The 22,722-nt window shown below is 37.0% G+C and overlaps 1 protein-coding gene across 1 annotated transcript in view; it reads right to left on the bottom strand.

Annotated features, from left to right (window-relative positions):
* Positions 1–7,023: 7,023 nt before the first annotated feature.
* The window catches only part of scn4ba (sodium channel, voltage-gated, type IV, beta a), a 31,001-nt gene continuing 15,302 nt past the window's right edge, over positions 7,024–22,722 (bottom strand). The window contains exons 3-6 of the mRNA XM_022667946.2: positions 16,969–17,132; positions 14,149–14,368; positions 13,045–13,174; positions 7,024–11,139 (exon numbers count right to left, since the gene is read on the bottom strand). Of these exons, the coding sequence (XP_022523667.1) occupies positions 11,046–11,139; positions 13,045–13,174; positions 14,149–14,368; positions 16,969–17,132 (608 nt within the window). The 3' untranslated portion in view covers positions 7,024–11,045. The remainder of the gene's footprint in view (positions 11,140–13,044; positions 13,175–14,148; positions 14,369–16,968; positions 17,133–22,722) is intronic.

Here is a 22,722-nt window from a genome sequence, read left to right as displayed (position 1 = left end):
TTTTTATAATTGTAACGAGTAACGCTGTAGCACATAAAACATGTATCAGAGTAAAACTATTAAACTCATCCAAAATATGAAGAAAAGTATAAGTGAAAGAAGACAAAATAATACTCCAGTAGATACAGATACAGCATTTTATTAATTCATTACTATATATAATTCTGGTCTTGAGCATTGAAGCTAACTGCTGGTGCTAGCCACAGTTAGGGGCTAAAGCTGCCCGACAGCGCTAAACTGAGTGTTCCGGTAAGCCAGGGCGCTATTAGCTACTGGTTTGTACCACATAGCTTGTTTTAACACAGTAAACACACAGACTACAGTCTGATATAATCGCCTTTGAACAGTGAAAGGGCTGCAGTTAGCGGCTAAATGCTAATGCTGCAGTGCTAGCCAGGGTTAGCAACAGGTTACATGAACGGCAAAAGAGGTAACATTTAGCACGGTTGGCGGCTAATGCTAATACTGCTGGAGAACTAAACTGAAACTCATGTATAACGCTGTACTTCAGCAGAGTGGCTTTACTGCTCCTTAATACCTGACCGATAAAATTCGTAATCAATGGAGCTGATAAGATGGATAGTGGGTGTAAAAACAAGGAGGTGGTCATAATGTGATGCCAACTTTGGCTAGCATAATATGATTGCAAAACACAACAAAGACAAAATCACTTTTATGCAAACATTTATTTCTTATAATATGTATTTGTATATTCTTAGATTTTACAATCTACTACTGATGTGCATAGTCATGAGGTCAGGGAGAATGATACACACAGACACAGGCTGTAGAAGGAGGGGTTGTACACTGTTTTTTTCTGGAGTTTCTGTGTTGAGTGAGGGCTATACGCTTTTTCAAAACGTTTTTCAAAACACAATGAGGAAATTATATATTTAAGCCATTAGTTTAACATTAGCCACACAGCCACACATCTTACTCTGAGGCTCTGTTATAAAGCTCTTAAGTAATATATCATCAGGACTGAGCAGTACTGCAAGATAAAGATCAATAATTAGTCACAGTTATCCCTTTAACATTCCGCTGAATCCATATGTTACAGTAAAGTCAGCATGTCTGTTCACTATAAAACTGGTAGTTATTTATTTAAAGCCCAGAGCTGGTTTAAGGAGAGATACTCTCTATCTCCCCACTATGTCAGAAAATGAATACACACCGCTCATGGGAGAAAACTTGTCTAGGGTATTTCTTTTCATTTTAAAAAAGTGTATTGAAGTAATTTTCTAAAAACGCAAAAACAACCTACCTGTATATTTCTATTTATGTAAAACAAACTCAAGATTTCTCCTTAAAATACAAACAACATACCTCAAACTCTGTGTTTTTTTGTTTGTTTGTTTTTTAATGAAAAGCTTATTACATTATTTTATTAACTATTTTCAGTATATTATATTGTTAGATGTTTTGATAAACAGATTTAAGTAATTTTATACTGCATACACTTTATGTATTAATTTATTGATTAATTTTTATTTTATTTTTAATTATCTTTTTACCAAAAAGTGCATTATTACATTAATAACATTTAATAGAGATTTTTAACTATATAAAAACAGAAACACAAGAAATGAAAAAAGTGTTTAATTGTTTTTTCCCTATTGGTAAAGATATTAAAGGGCTAACATGGTGTTTGATTTTCATAATGCTAACTGGTGTGGGCTAATTTTGCATTTCTGACCATAGTAAAGTGGCCATCCGGATGACCTGTGCAACAGGGGAGGAGTTACAGTGTCATGCTACAGGCTGTTCTTTTGTTTTGGCATTGAAAAGTTGCTCGTAAACTGTGTAAAAGTGTATTAATATATTGAATATATTTAAATCTGTAAAAGGTACAGTCTGCTACCTCTATGTGATTCTATTGTAGAAGAGCAGAGCTCCAGCTGCAGACCTGCAGTCCTCAGCGGGGCCTGCAGGGGGCGCTGTGCGCTGTGTAATGGAATGTGTGGAGCTCAGAGCAGGTCTCAGACTCATGGCTTGGCAGTGAGAGAAGGAGCTGCTCAGGCAGTGAAATCCAGGTTTTTTAATCTCATCATGTTGGTGGATGAGTTTTGGGAACACTAAGGGATCACATCACGTCTGGTGAAGATCTGATCAGAGTAATGCTGTGTTTTTTGATGGAATTCGCTGCAAGATTATTAAACTATTAATCTACAATATTTCACATTTCTAATGCAATATGGATTATATTTTGCTGTATTAAGACTATGCCAACAACAAAAATCTTTTGAAAAAGTGTTTCCTAAGCTTTGTTGGCTAACATTTTCCCTGTGAATCCTGTATGTATAGTGCATTATAATATCATGCAATATAATAATTATTTGTAATAGGCTTATGTAATACCTTTTATGTACTAACAGAATATAAAGTTATTCTCTATATATAATAATACTAATCGGTTGTTTAAACTATAAATGTAAATTATATATATTAATTTATTATTTAGAGATAATATGCAAGCTTATGGCACTCATTATAATGTCATTATTATGTCCATTGCATTATCAATACAGGATTCATAGGTTAAATGCTACCCTCTGTTGTTATAGAGCCTGTATATTTATTTGAATATATTGCATGTAAAAAAAAATCAAGCATGTAACCAACACCATCAACCCCGCATGCACAGGTTATGTGCAGTATAATGGGAGTAATGGGTGTAATGGGAGTATTCAAGAGTATTCAGTTGTGTGGCTGACTGTGTGGGTTATGTGGACAGAATTATAGCTGATTTAATATTTAAACACTCTGGGCTGCAGTGAGACAGCGAGGCAGACAGTGAGACAGTAAAACTGTATGACAGTGGGACAGCGAGACAGACATTGAGACAGTAAAACGGTGTGACAGTAAGACAGAGTGACAGTGTGATTGAGAAAGTGAGACAGTGAGAGTGACAGTTAGTGTGACAGTGAGAATGAGACAGTAAAACAGTGTGACAGTAAGACAGTGAGAGTGAGACAATGAGACAGTAAGATGGTGAGACAGTGTGGCAGTGTGACAGTGAGACAGTAAGAAGGTGAGACAGTAAGACGGTGAGACAGTGTGATGACTGCAGAACTGCTCTTCTGTTTTTTTATATGAGCTGCATTAGATCAGCAGTTGTACCGCAGTGCTGCCTAACCAGACCTGACCAGCCGAGCCCAGAGAGAGAGAGCGCAGCCGCAGGAGCTGCTTTTTACATAAACAAACAGACATAACCAGCAGATCTCAGACAGAGTCAGACCAGAGAAACTTTATAGAGGAGAATTCCCACTAAAACATCTCTTCTGGGCCTGTTACACCAGTAGAGGGTGCTCCAGGGTCCAATATGAATGGGTTTATATGGAGCAACTGAGTAAAATGTTTGATCATTTTTATACTGAATAATATTCTTATTTCCTCAGCACAGAATAACACTACTGTTTCAGCACTGCAGATACAATGTTTAAAGCTTTTAAACTCCACTTATAACTCCAGCTTTTAAACTCATCCGCTCACCAACCAATCAGCTTACAGTAGGAGGAATGTAGTGAATCTGTTCTGATCTTTTTTTTGTTCTTGTAGAAAAAGGGTTTAAAGAGAGACTGCTCACACTCTGCCCCCTCTGTTATAACAGTAAATTACTGTTAAACAATGGAAAGAGCCTCGATCAGTGGGACTGCATTAAAGCTAAAGGGCTAGAACCTCAAAAAATGAATCAAAAACTAAATCTTTAATTTTAGATAGCAGAATCTCTAAAATTATATCTCTAAAAAAGCAAAGAAAATGTAGGTGTATATTTTTCTACAGTAAACAGGTTTTAGGCAGTAAAGGTGCTGTATTTCTGCTACTGTGATTGGTTTGTGAGATTATGCTAGACATAAAGCCAGAGTTTAAAAGCTTTAAAATATATATTTATAGTACTGAAACATCTGAAAAACAAATTTTCAGTATAAAAATGATTAAACATATTTTGCTCTTTTGCTCCATATAAACCCATATGCCCACTGTTGGTGTAACAGAAAGGGATTTTACGTGGGTATTCTCCTCTCCTGAGATTTTCTGGTCAAAGCAAAAAGGTTAGGTAGGATTGGGTGTGTGTGTGGTGGCATACATTCATATTTCTTTTTCTTATAATACACATAATTGGAGCAGCAGCTATGCCTCTAAAAATAATGCCGTGTTTCATTTTTTTTTTAGCAAAATAAAAATAAAAAACAATTAAACATAGAAAATTCTAGAATACATAGGCATGAGAATTTAAGATACATGCAGGCACTCTTAAAACAGTATTGCTTCTCTGTAAAAGAAAATCACATTACTGTATCATTCCCTCACATTTTTTTATCATTATGCTAATATGCTAAGCCTACAGTTGCTAAAGCATGCTTAAGCAATTTCCTATGGAAACTCCCCATGTGTCATTTTTCAGCCTCTATTTGCTCAGGCATGCTTACGCAATAACACAATGATCAAAGGATCAACAACAACAAAAGACAGCAATGATAATGAGCAGTGATTACCTTGGCACCCTTCCATATTTCAGTTTCTCTTATTTAAAGTGTCATTTTAAACATTTGAAACTTGCTCATCTGATCTAGAGTAGGAGTCTCAAACTACTGCTCACGTTAAAAAAGTTTTAGCGATTTTTTAGTTCAATTTGTTTTATTGTTTATCATAATTTATATGTTTTTTTAGTAACAATCACTTAGTTAAGGAGACTGAAAACTATTATAATGTTATAATTATAATGTTCAGAATACTGGAATAGAGGGGTAGGGTGTGTTGATTCTTGTTGGGATACAGGGGTAGGGAGTGTTGATTCTTGTTGGGATAGAGGGGTAGTGTGTGTTGATTCTTGTTGGGATAGAGGGGTAGGGTGTGCTGATTCTTGTTGGGATAGAGGGGTAGGGTGTCCTGATTCTTGTTGGGATAGAGGGGTAGGGTGTGCTGATTCTTGTTGGGATAGAGGGGTAGGGTGTCCTGATTCTTGTTGGGATAGAGGGGTAGGGTGTCCTGATTCTTGTTGGGATAGAGGGGTAGGGTGTGCTGATTCTTGTTGGGATAGAGGGGTAGGGTGTGCTGATTCTTGTTGGGATAGAGGGGTAGGGTGTGCTGATTCTTGTTGGAATAGAGGGGTAGGGTGTCCTGATTCTTGTTGGGATAGAGGGGTAGGGTGTCCTGATTCTTGTTGGGATAGAGGGGTAGAGTGTCCTGATTTTTGTTGGGATAGAGGGGTGGGGTGTGTTGATTCTTGTTGGGATAGAGGGGTAGAGTGTGTTGATTCTTGTTGGGATAGAGGGGTAGGGTGTGCTGATTCTTGTTGGAATAGAGGGGTAGGGTGTGTTTATTCTTGTTGGGATAGAGGGGTAGGGTGTCCTGATTCTTGTTGGGATAGAGGGGTACTGTGTGTTGATTCTTGTTGGGATAGAGGGGTAGTGTGTGTTGATTCTTGTTGGGATAGAGGGGTGGGGTGTGTTGATTCTTGTTGGGATATAGGGGTAGGGTGTCCTGATTCTTGTTGGGATAGAGGGTAGAGTGTCCTGATTCTTGTTGGGATAGAGCGGTGGGGTGTGTTGATTCTTGTTGGGATAGAGGGGTAGGGTGTGCTGATTCTTGTTGGGATATAGGGGTAGAGTGTCCTGACTCTTGTTGGGATAGAGGGGTGGGGTGTGTTGATTCTTGTTGGGATAGAGGGGTGGGGTGTGTTGATTCTTGTTGGGATAGAGGGGTAGTGTGTGTTGATTCTTGTTGGGATAGAGGGGTAGGGTGTCCTGATTCTTGTTGGGATAGAGGGGTAGGGTGTCCTGATTCTTGTTGGGATAGAGGGGTAGAGTGTGTTGATTCTTGTTGGTGTAGAGGGGTATTGTGTGTTTATTTTTGTTGGGATAGAGGGGTAGAGTGTGTTGATTCTTGTTGGGAAAGAGGGGTAGAGTGTGTTGATTCTTGTTGGTATAGAGGGGTATTGTGTGTTTATTCTTGTTGGGATAGAGGGGTAGTGTGTTTTGATTCTTGTTGGTATAGAGGGGTATTGTGTGTTTATTCTTGTTGGGATAGAGGGGTAGAGTGTGTTGATTCTTGTTGGTATAGAGGGGTATTGTGTGTTTATTCTTGTTGGGATAGAGGGGTAGTGTGTGTTGATTCTTGTTGGTATAGAGGGGTATTGTGTGTTTATTCTTGTTGGGATAGAGGGGTAGTATGTGTTGATTCTTGTTGGGATAGAGGGGTATTGTGTGTTGATTCTTGTTGGGATAGAGGGGTATTGTGTTTTGATTCTTGTTGGTATAGAGGGGTATTGTGTGTTTATTCTTGTTGGGATAGAGGGGTAGTGTATGTTGATTCTTGTTGGTATAGAGGGGTATTGTGTGTTTATTCTTGTTGGGATAGAGGGGTAATGTGTGTTGATTCTTGTTGGTATAGAGGGGTATTGTGTGTTTATTCTTGTTGGGATAGAGGGGTAGTGTGTGTTGATTCTTGTTGGTATAGAGGGGTATTGTGTGTTGATTCTTATTGGGATAGAGGGGTATTGTGTGTTGATTCTTGTTGGGATAGAGGGGTATTGTGTGTTGATTCTTGTTGGTATAGAGGGGTATTGTGTGTTTATTCTTGTTGGGATAGAGGGGTAGTGTGTGTTGATTCTTGTTGGTATAGAGGGGTATTGTGTGTTGATTCTTGTTGGGATAGAGGGGTATTGTGTGTTGATTCTTGTTGGGATAGAGGGGTATTGTGTGTTGATTCTTATTGGGATAGAGGAGTAGAGTATACTGGTTCTTGATTGAATGGGATTTGGCCTTAACAGCTCTGGGTACCCTTGGAGCGTTTACGTTTGAGACCCCTAATCTACAATTTCTGGGACTTTTCTAAACAGACCCATTGCATAATGTTCAAAGACAGTTGTGTTTTGTTACAACAGAGATTATATAGGTTACAGGGGATACAGAAAGCACAGTGCTGTGACAGTTTCTGCAGGAGGTGAATTGAGCACCCAGGACATTTTATAGTTTACTTAGGCTCCATGAAAACAAAAAGAGAGATAAAGGGAGAGAGAAAGAAGAGGGAGCACAGCAAATTTACTAGGGTCAAGTCAGAACTATTAGTGATAAAACATAACACTGTTAATTCTAACTCTAATAGTGTTGATTTAACTTCAGCAAATGTACTGTGAAAGAGAAATATACTGACAAGTATTGCAATTATTTCCACATTTCTGAAGGCAACATCCACAGGAGCAGGGACATTTAACACCAACCACATCAATACACAAATTTGTACATCAGTGCATTTACCAGACACAACGGTACCAAACCCAAACGCCACACAGCACAAGCAACTGCATGTTTTACAGTGTCTGTATTCTACAGAGAATGTGCAGTTATTGCTGTCATCTTATAAGACATGAGGTGAATTGAATATATCTATGGTGTCTTTTCCTCATGCTTCAGCCGGCTGGACAGAACCAAACCCACTCGTCCTCAAAATTCAGTGCAATAAAAACCCATAAAAATAAACTGAGAATTTAAAACTGCTCTGATTTAAAGCATCTCAAACAACTGAGAGCGCCAGAGCCCCTGAATTCTGAAGAGTTATGGAAGACTGCTAAACGTTGTGCACTTTGGGGGAGATGGAGGTCAGAGAGAGAGAGAGAGAGAGAGAAAGAGAGAGAGTGAGAATATAAATGTAATGATTTAAAGGAGGTCTCCTGTTTTGGTGTTTGTGCCTTAATTTTCAGTTTCACTGTATTCACTCTATATAACATTCAGCATCTTCTACAATCCCAGCCAACAGAGAATGTTACAAGAACGTTTAAGCAACATTTTAAAAAGGTTCCCATAAAGTTAGCCTGTAACATTACAGAAATAATGTTCCAGTAACGTTCTGAAAACAATGACACACATGACATAGCAACGATGTTACCAGGTTCAAGTTCTGAGAACATCCAGAAAACTTGACAGATTGTACTGTAACATTCAGAAATTTGCAAACTACATTTTTTTAGCTGGGATGCAGCCTAGCATATATTACTTTTAACTTCCTAAATTTACATATGTATAATCCATTATAATAACATTCTATGTAATATATTTTTTTATTTACATGAGTAAAGTGCCCCAAATTACCCTCCACTACCAAAATCCATATTCATGATATGCTTTTAATATACAATAAAAAAAACTGGAGGGCTCAACTGCGAATATAAAGTGACATTCATAAATGTTTATGTCATGGTATGTTAATAGATAATACTCTCAGTGGAAGCAAAGAGGTATTTTATATGTAATTTCATATGGCAGCATGGATTTGAGTGGCATGAAGCAGCGTAAATTAAAGGCTATTTTCTAAAAAATGCACAGAAGTGCATTAGCTGTACAGGTACGCTCACTGGGGCCTCTAAGGCTATGGCGGTGGTCGGCCATTATCCCCACAGGCATAATGATATGAAATTACTTTAGTACACTATATTACTTTGGAAGAGTAACATTTAAGAAAACATTTATGATAACTGATACAACTTTTTGTCAGTAAATTGAAAAGGTTTGCAGATTGCCTTGTTTAAGGTTTGTTTTACAGATGCATAGCACAACTGCTAACATAGCTAACGGACCTGCTACTTTAATCACACTCCATTTACAAGTGGTCATTCCATGTGAATTGCATCTGAAAATGATTTTAATCCCACGCATTTCACTTTGTAAGAAGGACTGAAATTATGCAAACCAGTAATAATATGAAATGTATCACAATTAAAGTGGAAAGCACCAACTTTATCAGTCATGGCTGTCATGGACATTGTGCGTGATCCTAGATGCGTTGAAAAAAAACCCTCAAATATCAAAATGCATGAAACGACCAGCTGTAAATGGGATCATGGAGTTTTTGGGGTCATCAGTAGCAGAGCTTAATCATGTATGCCAACTTGTACCCCTCAGTTCTTTAATAACTCCTGCACTACAAACCTGTAATTTCTTATGGGTAATCCAGGCAGTTTCAAAACTACACGCTTTGACACATATTAAAACATATTTAAAAATACATACTCTAAGTGGCTTGGGGTTTTTATATTGCTTCTAACTCAACTGATCAGCCAGTTATTAAGCTGTTCCTCAGTTTAAAACTGACGTTTTAGGGCAGAGAAATAAACAGTAAAACTTGCACTGCAGAGTAACATTAACATTAATGTTAAAAAACATTAGGAAACAGTAGATTACACCAGTGCATCTTTCAGCTGGTTTGACTTCGTGAAGAACATTCATTTAAAAACTATCCGTCTCCTGATCAGGTGAGGGGGTGACATGGTGTTAAGGAGAAGCGTTTGAACAATACATGTATAAAATCATTCACATGCTTTTCTTTTCTTTAAAAAATGCATTGATTAACTTGTTAAAAGCAGCATCAATAAGTATCATTCATTTTCTGCAGGGAGCTGTTTTTTGGGGGATTGTCTCACTATGCTAAGGAGTTTTCTTTAAAGGAAGCTCTTTTTTCATAGCAGTTAAACGACTCCCCAGAAGCAAGAGGAGTTTGAAGCGTTTGCAGGCACGTGTGTTTTATCTAATCAGGGTGTGAAACCAGCCTGTCCTGGATGACCACATTACAAAACACTCATTTACTAGTTATTATTTTCTTTCATCCACTTATACTTGTGTTGACCTGTCCACAGACATCCCACCCTGCAAAAACTCACTTCAGGGCGGTAGCTGCACCCCAGGTGACCTCAACCGCAAACATTATATATTATTTGGAACTTCTATTGTTTTTTTTTTTTGCTTTCTATTACCCATTTGAGCAAGTCCACAGTGAGTTTGGCTCATCCAAACGGACATCAGTAGAGCAGCACAGCCAGCAGCTCTTGCTGTGATTTGACCACCGGGGGCAATACAGGCAGGGATAGTTTAGCCTTTATATTTCTATTCCCCTGTGTTTGAGCTGCAGAACTTCACTAAACTAATGAAAAGAGACATTGTGTGTCTTACTTGATCAATCCCAAAATGTGTGCAATGCATGTCCTGATGATTGTAAATGATAAGTAGACATCAGATAACCACCATCAACATGCTAGAGAATCATAATATTCACAGGAGAGGTGGGATGTCTGTTTTCGTGCTCTGAAAATCTACTACAGCGTACTCCAGCTTGATGGCAGGTATGTTTAGCTGGACAGTGGAGACTGTAGTGCTATAGTGCTAGTGCTATATCTCGTTTTGTAGTGTAAAGGTCCTTCAGGATAAGTGTTTCACAACCCTGCACTACAGCTAATAACAAAGAAAAAGACAATTAAAAACAAAACTGGGCTGGATCTCTCTTTGCCACTCAGCCATTCCATCTCTTCGACATCCCAGTAAAACATTAATCCTCTCTGTATCTGTAGCTTATCTGCGTTATATTGGACACTATTTTGGACACATTATACGTGGTGTACTCGTGATGCTCTTCACTGCTTGAGCCACACATGCAGACCTGTAAGGGTGAGTGACACTTGGGCAATATGTTGTATTTTAGCTGCTTTAAACGGTAAACATCCAATCCAAGAGGCACTACTGACTGTGTAACTTCATAGATTAAAAACATATCTTTTCTAGTTTCTTTTTTTTAAATCATATTTTGTTTGATCCCATCATCATAAGAATATTGGAATGCTGTTTGAGTGATTTCTGAATGTTTGTCCTGAACGTCACGTTCTTGTGCTGACTGATCGACGACTGTGGCAGTTTGTTAACAATGGCAGTGAGAGTAAATTGTGTGTCACAAACAGATCGGAGCAGAGTACAGCACATGCGTGAGCTGTGGTTTGGAGGCAAAAATCCACTTATCTTACAGAAATCGCTACATTTGGACATTGGGACACATTTAAAAAAATCAAATGTTGGCAAAAGATGTGTGATCCAGCCCAAATATTACACTTCTCAAGTTTCAAGCACAATCTAAAATATATATATATATGTGAGTATTTTCACATTTCTATTTTGCCATAAGATAAAGATAAAACAGTCCATTGATATAGGTTTCTTGCTATATAGTCATTATGCAAGTGTACATATATACATTTGCTGATTTATCCACACACGTACTTATTTTCATGCCTTTGGTGATGCTTTGTTGTCTGCTTTGGAGCCCGAAAGGCCATTTTCTGTGTTGTCGTTTCCTGAAGAGCTCACAAGGCACTCTTTACTGTGAGAGAATGAGGGAAAACAAGAAGAAGATAATTAAATGAGAGCGTGAAAGTAAAGGTAAATTATGTAATGTGCAAACAGTCAATATTACTATAGTTTTGAAGGTCACTCTTAGTTACCAAGCTTTTTTATCACATTTTACCCCCTACAGATAATCCCTGTGGTAGCTGAATTAGGAGCCACTGCACTGTACATTTTTAGGAAAACTCAAAATTTCATTTAACTCACTGAACTAGATTTTTTAGATTTTGTGAAATTCTTTCATAACCTAATAACCAACCATATAAACATGTGGAAATGCAACCAGTGCTGCATAACAAGTGGAACCGAACAAACAAATTGACTGGTTAACACTGAGGCCACACCAGTTAATATAAGGTATATATTTATTATATACATTTCTATACTAGTCCTAAGAGAAGGATACCTGTGCGGAATGATTATACCCTGATGAGTTAGAGGTGGGAGGACACAACCAATATGCAAATAGATGTTGCCTGGAGCCGATATGAAAGTTTTAGTTAAAATAGCTGTATTGCACACAAAACCACCTGTATATTACTGAAACAGTATAGCCAACTCAGTTACAGGTACTTGTTTAAAAAACATCAATGTGTTAGAAATGATTAAATCCAACATCAGGTTAAAAACCCTGCAGAACTGCTCTGTAGACCCCATTCAAATCAGCCAAACTGAACATGTGCAGTAGTGCAGAGGATCGTATATTTCGCACTATAAGGTGCACTTAAAATAATTGAATTTTTCTAAAAATCGTCATCGCGCCTTAATAATCCAGTGCACCTTACGTATGAATTTTATCAGTCAGCGCTAGCTCTTTTGCTGTTCGGAGGTGAGCATATCGGGCTGTAGTCTGCGTGTTTAACGTGTTAAAATAAGATACGCGGGAAGAACCACTAGCTAATATCGTCCTGGCTTACCAGAACACTCTGTGTTCCTTTGGGTAGCCCTGTCAGGTGGCATAGCGGTAGCGGTTAGCCTCTAATACTAATGCTGCAGCTTTTGTGTAAATAAATGGAAGCGCTTTACTCACCCAAATAAACAGTTTTCAGGAGAGAAATCTGTGTAGATTAACATCCAGAGCTCGCTTGACTTTAAAATATTTTTTTTAAGAATTACAGTTTTGTTTATTTAGCTTAGCATCACTTATTTTAAGTTACCCCCCACTACCACCCAGTGGCGAGATCTGATCAATTAAAGGGTAAACATGGCGACAGACCTGTTCCTTAGTAGTGTCACATGTTGCGCCTTATAATCCGGTGCACTTTATGGTACGGTATGGTACGGTAGTTGGCCTGTCCTCTACAACTGTTAAACTAAACTTGTACATTACAGATTACTCAGTCACACCAACTATTACCAATAAACTTAATAAAGTTAGTTGAGGTGATTTGTTTACTATAGTTTACAGTGTAATGCAATATTTTTTGTTCAGCAAACACATTAATTAAGAAGAACAATTTTATAGATTAATAAATTAATATACATAAGATGTATTTAAAGAGGCATATATAAGGATCCTTAGCCAATGCACAACACATATAACTGCCAAAGGCAAAGTTCATCAGTGCTAAGAAAACCTGCCAATGATTTTCTTGTAATCAAAAAAAAATATTTTAAATTTGTCCTTTTTAAACTCTAAAGAAAACTTGGTTTATGTTGGATGGCAGTTTTAACTTAACTCAACATTAGTGCAAAGGACATTAGTTTTATTTATTTCATAATAATTATAAATGTTATTTAAAGTCAGTTATTTCCATTATTTCCAAAAGATTTTACAATAAGCAATGATCAATCATCAACAACTATCCTTAGAATCATAACAGAAAATGTAGATTAAGAATACAGCATATTTAATCTAAACACTAGAGAAAGTCTGACTTACTTTTTCTCCTGGGCCTTGTTGAGAAAGTGGACAACTATGGCCTTTATGACCATAACTATAATGATCAAACCGATGACCCCCCCAAGCACAGAGACGATGATGATGGTCAGAGTGTTGTCCACTTCCTTTACTGATCAGAGAGGGAGAGAAGTGAACTAATAAGTGATTGTTTTATTGATTACGTCTTGCAGTAGCAGAATGCAAAAATGTGCATAGGTATTACATTATAGTTATTATAGTTATTTTGTCTTATTCTTTCTGCAAATCTGTGTGCAACCATACAGGGCTGTTCCAAAAATGTTGCCTTCAGGTGGTAATGGGGGCAGCATATGGTGCTCTAGGATCCTAGTGTACTTTTCGTATTAATGCTGAATCACAGAAGTGTACTGACACACGGCCATACAATGACAGAACTATAATAAAGTTGTAAGTGGTATTAGTGAATATAGTAACTCTGTATTGTAGTAGAGAAGTGGGCGGAGCTTCTGGTCATGGTGATCATAAGGCTTGTGTTGTGTACAGTAAAGTTGTAAGTGGTATTAGTGAATATAGTAACTCTGTATTGTAGAGCTTGTTGGTGATAAAGCTGGAGCAGGAAGAAAATCTGTGAGGAATCAAGACTTACACGTGTCTTGTACTAATGCATGCACTCGGCTAATATGTAAGGGGCGACTAATCCTTATCTGGTCAGACAACTTATAAATTAATGTTAAAAATTCATTAGCAACATAGGTCAAATTAGCAGATCTACCAAATCTAATCAATAAATAAATAAATAAATAAATAAATTAATTAATTAATTTTAAATAAATACATTATATCAGGTTTTTTAAAACAAAAATAACGTACAATTATTCTACCTTTTAAATGTTTTGCTAATCAATAACAAAAAGACACAAAATAAATGAACAGTTAATAATAAAGACTGGGCTAATATCAGTAGGTAAAGCCCACACATACCAACTTGGCTAACTCAGTGAAAGCTGGTAGCTAATTCAGCAGTCGAGGATTTTGTTGCTTAGTTATTTACATTTATATAGTATCAACATTCTTAAGTGTCTTTTTTCTATTTTCTATTAAAATCAGATCTTAAAAATTACTTACACTGATCCACTACATAGAGGGTGAAAATTGCACTATGGTTTCGTTTCTTCTCTTTGGGGTTGATGGCGAAACAGGTATATTCACCCTCATCCTCAAAGGTGACATTCCACAACAGGATGGATATATTATTCTCCTTACTGGAGCCCACAAACTCCACCCGCTCATGGTAGATCTTCACATTGGGCTCCACACCTTCAGCTGGAATTACCGCTTCACACAGCTGAGGAGAGAGAGAGAGGGCTTTATAATATAACACTTATTTTATTTATATGACTCCTTCTTAAAGCTACACTGTAAAATGTTTTTTGTAAATTTTACAGCAAAAAGTTAGGGATTGTAAAAATACAATAATTACGAATAGTACTAAAAGAGATCACTTCAGTTTCTGAATCAGTTTCTCTGATTTTGCTATTTATAGGTATATGTTTGAGTAAAATGAACATTGTTGTTTTATTCTATAAACAGACATTTCTCCCGAAGAAAAATATTGTCATTTAGAGTATTTATTTGCAGAAAATGAGAAATGGATCAAATAACAAAAAAGATGCACAGCTTTTAGACCTCAAATAGTTCAAAGAAAACAAGTAATAATCATAAATAATTATAAAGTTAAAGAGTTCAGAAATCAATATTTGGTGAATTAACCCTTCACAGTTTTTTTCATGCATCTTGGCATGTTCTCCTCCACCAGTCTCACACACTGCTTTTGGATAACTTTATGCCACGCCTGGTGCAAAAATTCAAGCAGTTCAGTTTGGTTTGATGGCTTGTGATCATCCATCTTCCTCTTGATTATATTCTAGAGGTTTTCAATTTGTTAAAATTAAAGACACTTATAATTTTAAAGTGGTCTTTAAGTGGTCTCAGCAGAAACAAAGCAAAGTCATGCTTTGCAGTAAAGAAAACAATAATTTACTCTTATGGCTTACAAATCAAATCAAATCAAATCAAATTTATTTGTATAGCGCTTTTTACAACTGGTGTTGGCACAAAGCAGCTTTACAGAAACATGATTACAGGACAAAGAATCAGGCAAAACATTAAACATAGAATATACATAATACAGAACCCCCAGTGAGCGCGGAGGCAAAATCTACAACACTGCAGCCAGACAGACATCCATTACCTAAACTGAATACCCAGTAGTCCTGGTAGGCAAGAGTTCACAATGATGAGTTACAGATGGGAGAAATAGGTATTATTCTCTGTAAATATGCAGTAAAATCTTCCCAAACAAAGTGAAAACTGTTGTTTCACATGTATTTAGTAGATTTTATATGTTGCTTTAATTGTGTAGATTTAGGAAGTTTCTGTATGTTGTAGATTTATTAATTTTCGTCTGTACACAGCAGTACATTTTTTAAGAAATGTATTAAACATAACCACCTGTCTTCCCTCAAATGTTACTGTTATATATACAGGTGGCAGTTTTTTCATAGGGCATCCCAAGATTGCACCTTGGATTGCAGTAAAACTTGGCATGCAGTTTTGTCTCTGTCGATATGTAAATTATTATAGGTGTGGACTGATTAAAACTTTGGGTCTTGCCACAAGAGGGCGTAAAATTGCTTCCTCTGCTACCCTATAAAAATGATCTGACTCCACCCTTAGCTTACATTTTGAAAAAGGCTAAAAAATGGGAGGGGTAGTTTGAGAGGGGCACTGGGTGATGTATGGGTTTAGAGGCAGGGTATAAGAGAGAGCTGATACCATACAGACACATCATCCATGCCTATAGCACAGTTAAACCAGCACAGTGCTACAGAAGCAAAAATGACTGCAATAAAAGGTTTTTTTATGTTTAAGGGTTTAGTTGGCTCTTTAAGGTAGCTTACCTCTTGGTGAGAGATTAATGACTGCTAGACACATCACTACAAGACGTCAAGGTACATCATTGGACTGAGAGAAGCAAGATTGCCGTTTTGAAAAATTGGCTGCCGCTTAGGCCACCTATCAGCCAGCCTGTTGGGGTTGTGAATGAGAAACCTGGACTGTTGCATTGTTGTATAATTGTATTATCCTTAGCAACAAATCCAGCTTCTGTACGGGATCCGAGGACAGTTTTTAGTACACTGCCCCAACAATCTGCTGGTGTAATGATCTGTAGATCCATCGCATACGACAATTGGTCATTCCTAATACTGATATGAGGGACACTAACAGCTCAATGATTTGTGCAGAACATCCTGCAGACACGTGTAGCTGCCTGTCATGGCAGAACTTCCATTGGATATTTTTCAGCAGGATAATGCTCACCCAATTGCAGCACTTTCTTGTCCTTCCGGTCTACAGATTTATCAGCTGAGACGCAGCTTCAGGAACCTACGAGTGTAGAGCAGGATCTACAGGTCCAGCTGTAGCAACATCTGTGGGTAAATGTGCTGCAGGATGCCATACAGAACCTGTACACCTCCATACCCAACCGTCTCAATCTCATCTTATATCCAGGATAGAGGAGCCAATAGGGAACTTGAGCCTTTTTCAGTTACAGAACTGTGTTCCTTCAATAAACGTATTCTGTCACTCTAATACTGTAATCACTCTAATATATCATCTTAACATTAAAACTATCAACTTCTTGGTGCATAGTTTTTTAACAATAAGTGTATTATCCAACACAGTATGAAACATGTATTGCAGAAACATCAAACACCAGATCTACTCTAAAGGCAAGAAGCAGAGTGATAATCTCAGTCTTAGTCTCTGCATATTAAAGTGTATCTAATAAATACACTTTCTACCTTCTTGTCAGACCTGTATTTAAAAGGTGCTTTTTAAAGCATGAGGACAGGAACTGTGTGAAAGTGATAAATGCCTTACCTTAATCATTGTGCCATTGTCATTGTACTGCCAGTTGAAATACAGGTTCTTGATGCCAATACAGCTAGAGTAGGTGCAGGGTAGCAGCACGGAGCTACCATTCATCACCTCCACAAAGTGAACCTTCCCCACTGACACCTCCAATGCCTGGGTGTACCATACTCCTGGAAGAGAAGGAGAGAATACTGAAATTATTCAGTAAATACAATAATATAAATATATGCAACCCATTTACAGTATATTTAGGTTTACAGCCTACACTCAAAAAAATAAAGCCTTGAGTCAACAAAAAAAAAAAACAACACAATGGTTTGCAATATATTTTTAGTTGTGTTAACTTATTGTAGAATTACATTGATCCAAAAAGTATTTTAAGTATGGTGAATAAGTTTTTTACTTATAGTAGAAAGCATTTGTAAATAGCATAAACTTAGCCTCATTTAGGTTCTATTAAATATTTTTTTTAAGTTGTGCTTTAAAAAAATATTAAGATTTTTAAGAAGCCTCTGCATAGTTGCTAAGTATACCCTGTTCAACTAAAGAGTAAAACTGAGCATGTGAAGAGTAGTTGGCTTGGCCTCAACTAGAGTTCAACTATTGTAAATGCAATTGTAAATTTATTAATTGTATATTTATAAATGATTTAGGCCAGCTTTTAATAAGAAGCTCAGTAATATTAGTTAAGTCAACTAGTTTGCTATAGTTTATGATGCAATTCTATATTTATTGTTGTATGCAACTTTAGAGGCAGGCTGCCCACCCAATAAGAAGCTAGTAATGGTACTGGTATTTTCCGTGGCAAGATGCATGACTAGACACAACTGCTCACATGAATAAAATTTTGTTACACATAGAGACACACCCCCATGTGAAAAAAATACACATGGAAAAAAATGACTACACAACGGTGCAGATCTGGACAAGAAGATGGAAAATAAGGACTTCTGTCTTAGTGTTGTAGTCAAGACCAAGGCCAAATTATTTGGTCATGTGAAGTAAAAATGAGAAAATGGAAAAATATACATTATCATTTATTATGCAGCATACATAATAAATATATTCTCATATAGTGCTGTCAATGTTAATTATACAAATGAATCTCTGCCTCTCACTGCGTCCGATTGGTGGTTTTGTGTGTCTGTTGTGTGATTCTCATCTGTAATTGGTGGATTCTGCCTATGTTTTGTCTGAAACTGACCAATGTACTCTCAGAAAATCAATAAGGATATTCCCATCTGGTCAGAAAATCCTTAGGGTTCATCAGAGAGAGATACGTGTGATTACTTTACACCTGTTTTTTTATTATTTTATCCCACTTTTCTCACCAATTTAGCTATACAGATAAAGTCCCACCCAAATAGTGAAACCCAGAGAGCAAAGCCAATTGTGGTCAATTGTGCCCTCATGGGGCTGCATGATGGCAAGCTGCATGACCGGGATTTGAACCAGCGATCTCCTGATCATAGGGAGCTTTTCCACTAGCATGATGCCAAGTTTCCAAATGGTTCTGTGCTTTTCAGGTTCTTGGCCAGAAAACTCAGTGCCGTTCTGGTCCCACAATCTTGAGGGTCTGGAACCTGTGAACCTGTGACGTGAGCAGCCAAAGGGCAGGGCAAAAAAAAGGGCATTTAAATAATCCTGACTTATATTTCCAGTTTGTGAAGGAACTGTGTGTGTGAATTGAAGCTTAGGGTAAATATTTTAAACATTAAAAAGAGGTTGTACAAGGGAAAAGGTTCAAACACCTGCTTCAGTGCAACTAATCATCTGAAAAAATTGTCACACAGAAAGCAAGTGTAGTGTCTGCACCTGCTCTGATTATTTAATTTTCTCTTATATTAATAAAACTCAGTAAAGGATGCTTTTACACACCATGATACTCTCAGCACGACAGAATCATTAGCCCACAGTGACCAGCAGGCCTGACACTAGCTGTCAGTACAGCATGTTGAATCATACACTATTTTAACAGCTGTGAAGCTACATTAAGATCATTCGTACATGGCTTAGTGATACCGCACGGTGTACAGAGAGACGTGCAGACAGACTCTCCCTGTAAACAAACCGCCCAACAACCTCCTCTCACCCACACACAATACAATACAACAACCCACAACACCAGAAACACTCAACAACTTTACTGCTCCAAACACAGAGAGAGAGAGAGAGAGAGAGAGAGAGAGGGGGGGGGAAAGTGAGAGGGAGGGAGGTAGAGAGAGAGGGGGAGAGAGAGAGAGAGAGAGAGAGAGAGAGGGAAAAGTGAGAGGGAGGGAGGAAGAGAGAGAGGTAGAGAGAGAGAGAGGGAAAGGTGAGAGGGAGGAAGGAGGAGAGAGAGGGGGAGAGTGAGACAGGATGAGAAAGGGGGAGGGAGAGTGAGAGACAGGGAGTAAACAGACGAGTGGATAGCAGGTTGGATGGTATTCTCAGCATGTGGTCAGTGCTGAGAGGTCTGTGCTCAGCAGCTATTTTTAATCCTGCCACCCATCTCAATATTTCATTCCCTGAAAATATACTATTATGTGGTGGTAAGGGAGGGGGGGGGGGTCACGGGGTCTATCTATCTATCTATCTATCTATCTATCTATCTATCTATCTATCTATCTATCTATCTATCTATCTATCTATCTATCTATCTATCTATCAGATCAGTTATTTCAGTTAAATATATCATATAGCAGATAAACACAGTGATATTTGAGAAGTAAAATGAAGTATGTAGGATTTACAGAAAGTGTACTAAAATTCTAACTTCAGGTCTTAACTAGAACTGTGCCTGTAATCTTCCATTTCCTTACTATGTTCCTCACAGTGGAAACTGCAGCTAAAATCTCTGAGCTTTTTGTATTCTTCCCTAAACCATGATGTTGAACAATCTTTGTTTTCAGGTTGTTTGAGAGTTGTGTGTTTTGAAGCTCTTATGTTGCCACTCTTCAGAGAAGATGCAAAGAGGAGACAAACTTACAATTGTCCACCTTAACCCTTTCTCATAACTAGATTCACCTGTGAATGTAGGTAAATAGTAAATGAGCTTACCAAACAAATTTTGTGTTCCAATAATTAGTGCTAAATGTATTCAAATAAAAACAAACAAACAACAAGATTCAGATTCAAGAGTTTATTGTCATGTGCACAGTAAGAAACAAGTTTCTTCGTACAATGAAATTATTTAAGGAAGAACAAATTTATGCACCTGCTTAATTGTATTTAAATTGTATTGCACACTTTCTGTAAATCCTATAAACTTAAAATGATCAGGGGTGCCCAAACATTTTTTTCAATTATGATAGTTATCATGACTAATTACAAAATGTTAATTATTATTACTTGCCAAATATTTAAATATCCTTAGGAAAATGGAACAATTGTGATTAATCACAATAAAAGACAGAATATGTAACCTTTCTTTTTACAGTTGCCTAAAAGCATTTTTTTTAATTTTATAAACCTAATATATTAAGATGCGTATTCCCAGTGTTTTCATACACTGTAACCAATTTCTGTATTTTATTTACACAATAATCACACAGTAAGTAACTGTTTAATGATGTTCTGTTGTAAAACTAAAGAACACAATGCATGTTGGGATGCCCTTTGATACATTTCCCAGAAATTTACTGCTGTGTTGTTAGAATAAACACCAGGTAAAAACACATAAATCTACCACATACAGAAATGTCCCAAAATATAGCATAAATTCAATAAATGTGAAGCAACAGTTTTCAATAACTGTGTTTGGGAAGAGTTTACTCCATATTTAGAAAAAAATATTACCTATATTGAACAGCTGTGTGTCCCCGCCCACCCTAAACTCACCATCAGACTGTGGCCTGTCAGGGCTCTTTCACTTGGGTATTCAATTATTTAAATTATGATGGTTGTTAGGCTACAGGGTTGTACGTTATAAGAACAAATGGCTATTTTTCTTTGTTAAAGAGTGTGTTTCTGTACTGCCTGTGGACTGCAATATAATAATTGCTGCATTGTTTTATTGCTCATGTACACCAAAGTTCTTCAGGCTGATCTCGTTGTAAATGAAAGGTCCATATAAACCCGCATATATTGCATATGTTTTTTTTGTAAAGAATAATTATAGTTTTATAATGTATTTATTTATGCTACAAATGTACTTTTTTGGCTAATTTACTTTAAAATTTAACAAATACTTTTTTACACAGGCAACCCTTTTCTATATTTTTTACTACTGCATTTAGTTGGTGTTTCCAAAATAGTTCCTAAACTATTTAGATAGAATCTTTTTAAGGATGCTTTCACATCCTCGTTTAATTCAGACTTTCTGACTTTCAAACCACCGTCTGGACCAAAAGAGGCGGTTCAGTGAATGGTTCAGAATCTTAGATGTAAATCTAAAAGGGTGTACTACAGTTTTGGAGAAGTGATTTGGGAAGAGTGTGTGTATTTTTAAGTGGCAGGGTTTCTGAATCTAACCCTCAGCATCAGCTCCAAGGTCACTAGCCAGCCTCCTTACAGGCTATTGATTCCTTCAGAGCAGAGATGGATGGCTGGCCATTATAGTGCACTTACTCATCATTGAGAGCACTCCAGACTGAGAGCTCATTTCAGAGCCTGTCATCACCTCGGCATGTTACACACACACACACAATTGATTGCTTTACAAATTGATATTCTTTTTATTCATCTTAGCAACTGAATAATTGATAAAGTACACCAACCCATTATCTTTAATAAGTAATCTTTTAAACTGTGTTATAGTCCCTGTTTAGGATTTACATTCATAAAAGGCCATTTATGTGTTTAATGTTTGATTAAGGCAACCTTGATGAGTAAATCTCACACATTTCCAATTTTCACCTGGCAGCATGTGTAGTCTCATACCATTTTATATATGTTCATTATTTATGTTTATCAAATATGTTCCTATATGATGCATATTCAGATGATATATGTTGCATCCATATATTTTTGATATTTATATTAAATTCTTTTAGAAATGTTAAGACAGCATATATACAGCAGGGGGTGGAGTTCTTGCCCCACAATGCATTGTGGTCTCTCTCTGAAGATTTGTGCTGTAGTTATTGTTGTATTTACTGTTGTAATGTTGTCTTATTAAACTGTGGATTAAGGTTTGATGTGTGATGAGTTTCTGTCATGTAGTTCACCCTGCAGAAGCTCACTATCACCAGTACTCTCCTGCCTGAGCTGTACAGTATTGTTAGTGTGACTTGTTTGTTAAATGTTTTTAAAATGTTTTAATGTATGTTAACATGTTAATAAAACATATATTTACATGGCATGCTTTGAAATTGTTTCGCTAGGTTGTTTAAATAGGTTTAATAGAGTTTTTTTTATTTTATATGAACATATACTTCAAATATGTACCTATATTACACTGAACAAAAATATAAATGCGACACTTTTGGTTTAGCTCCCATTTTTCATGAGGTCCACTCCCCCTTAATATCTGTGTCAAGTTGCTGGATATTGGCAGGAACTGGAACCCGCTGTAATATACGCCAAGCTTTTACCCATACTGTATTATTTCTTATGGACACAGTGAATTTCTGGCAACCTTTGATAACCTGCCACACATACAGTACTTAAAAGAGGCACAAAACCCTAAACCATATTTTTTCATCAATAGCTGAAATGTGTTTCCTTGAAGTAATATATCATAACAGTCCAATCCAGCTCAGCCAATCAGCTTTCCCTCCTGCCCTGCCTCTAAACCCATACATCACCAAGTGTCCCTGCCAAACTTAGCCTTTTTCAAAT

This window comes from Astyanax mexicanus, chromosome 18 (assembly GCF_023375975.1).
Source record: "Astyanax mexicanus isolate ESR-SI-001 chromosome 18, AstMex3_surface, whole genome shotgun sequence".
NCBI classification, from domain to species: domain Eukaryota; kingdom Metazoa; phylum Chordata; class Actinopteri; order Characiformes; family Acestrorhamphidae; genus Astyanax; species Astyanax mexicanus.
This window is presented reverse-complemented; position numbering and strand designations above follow the sequence as displayed.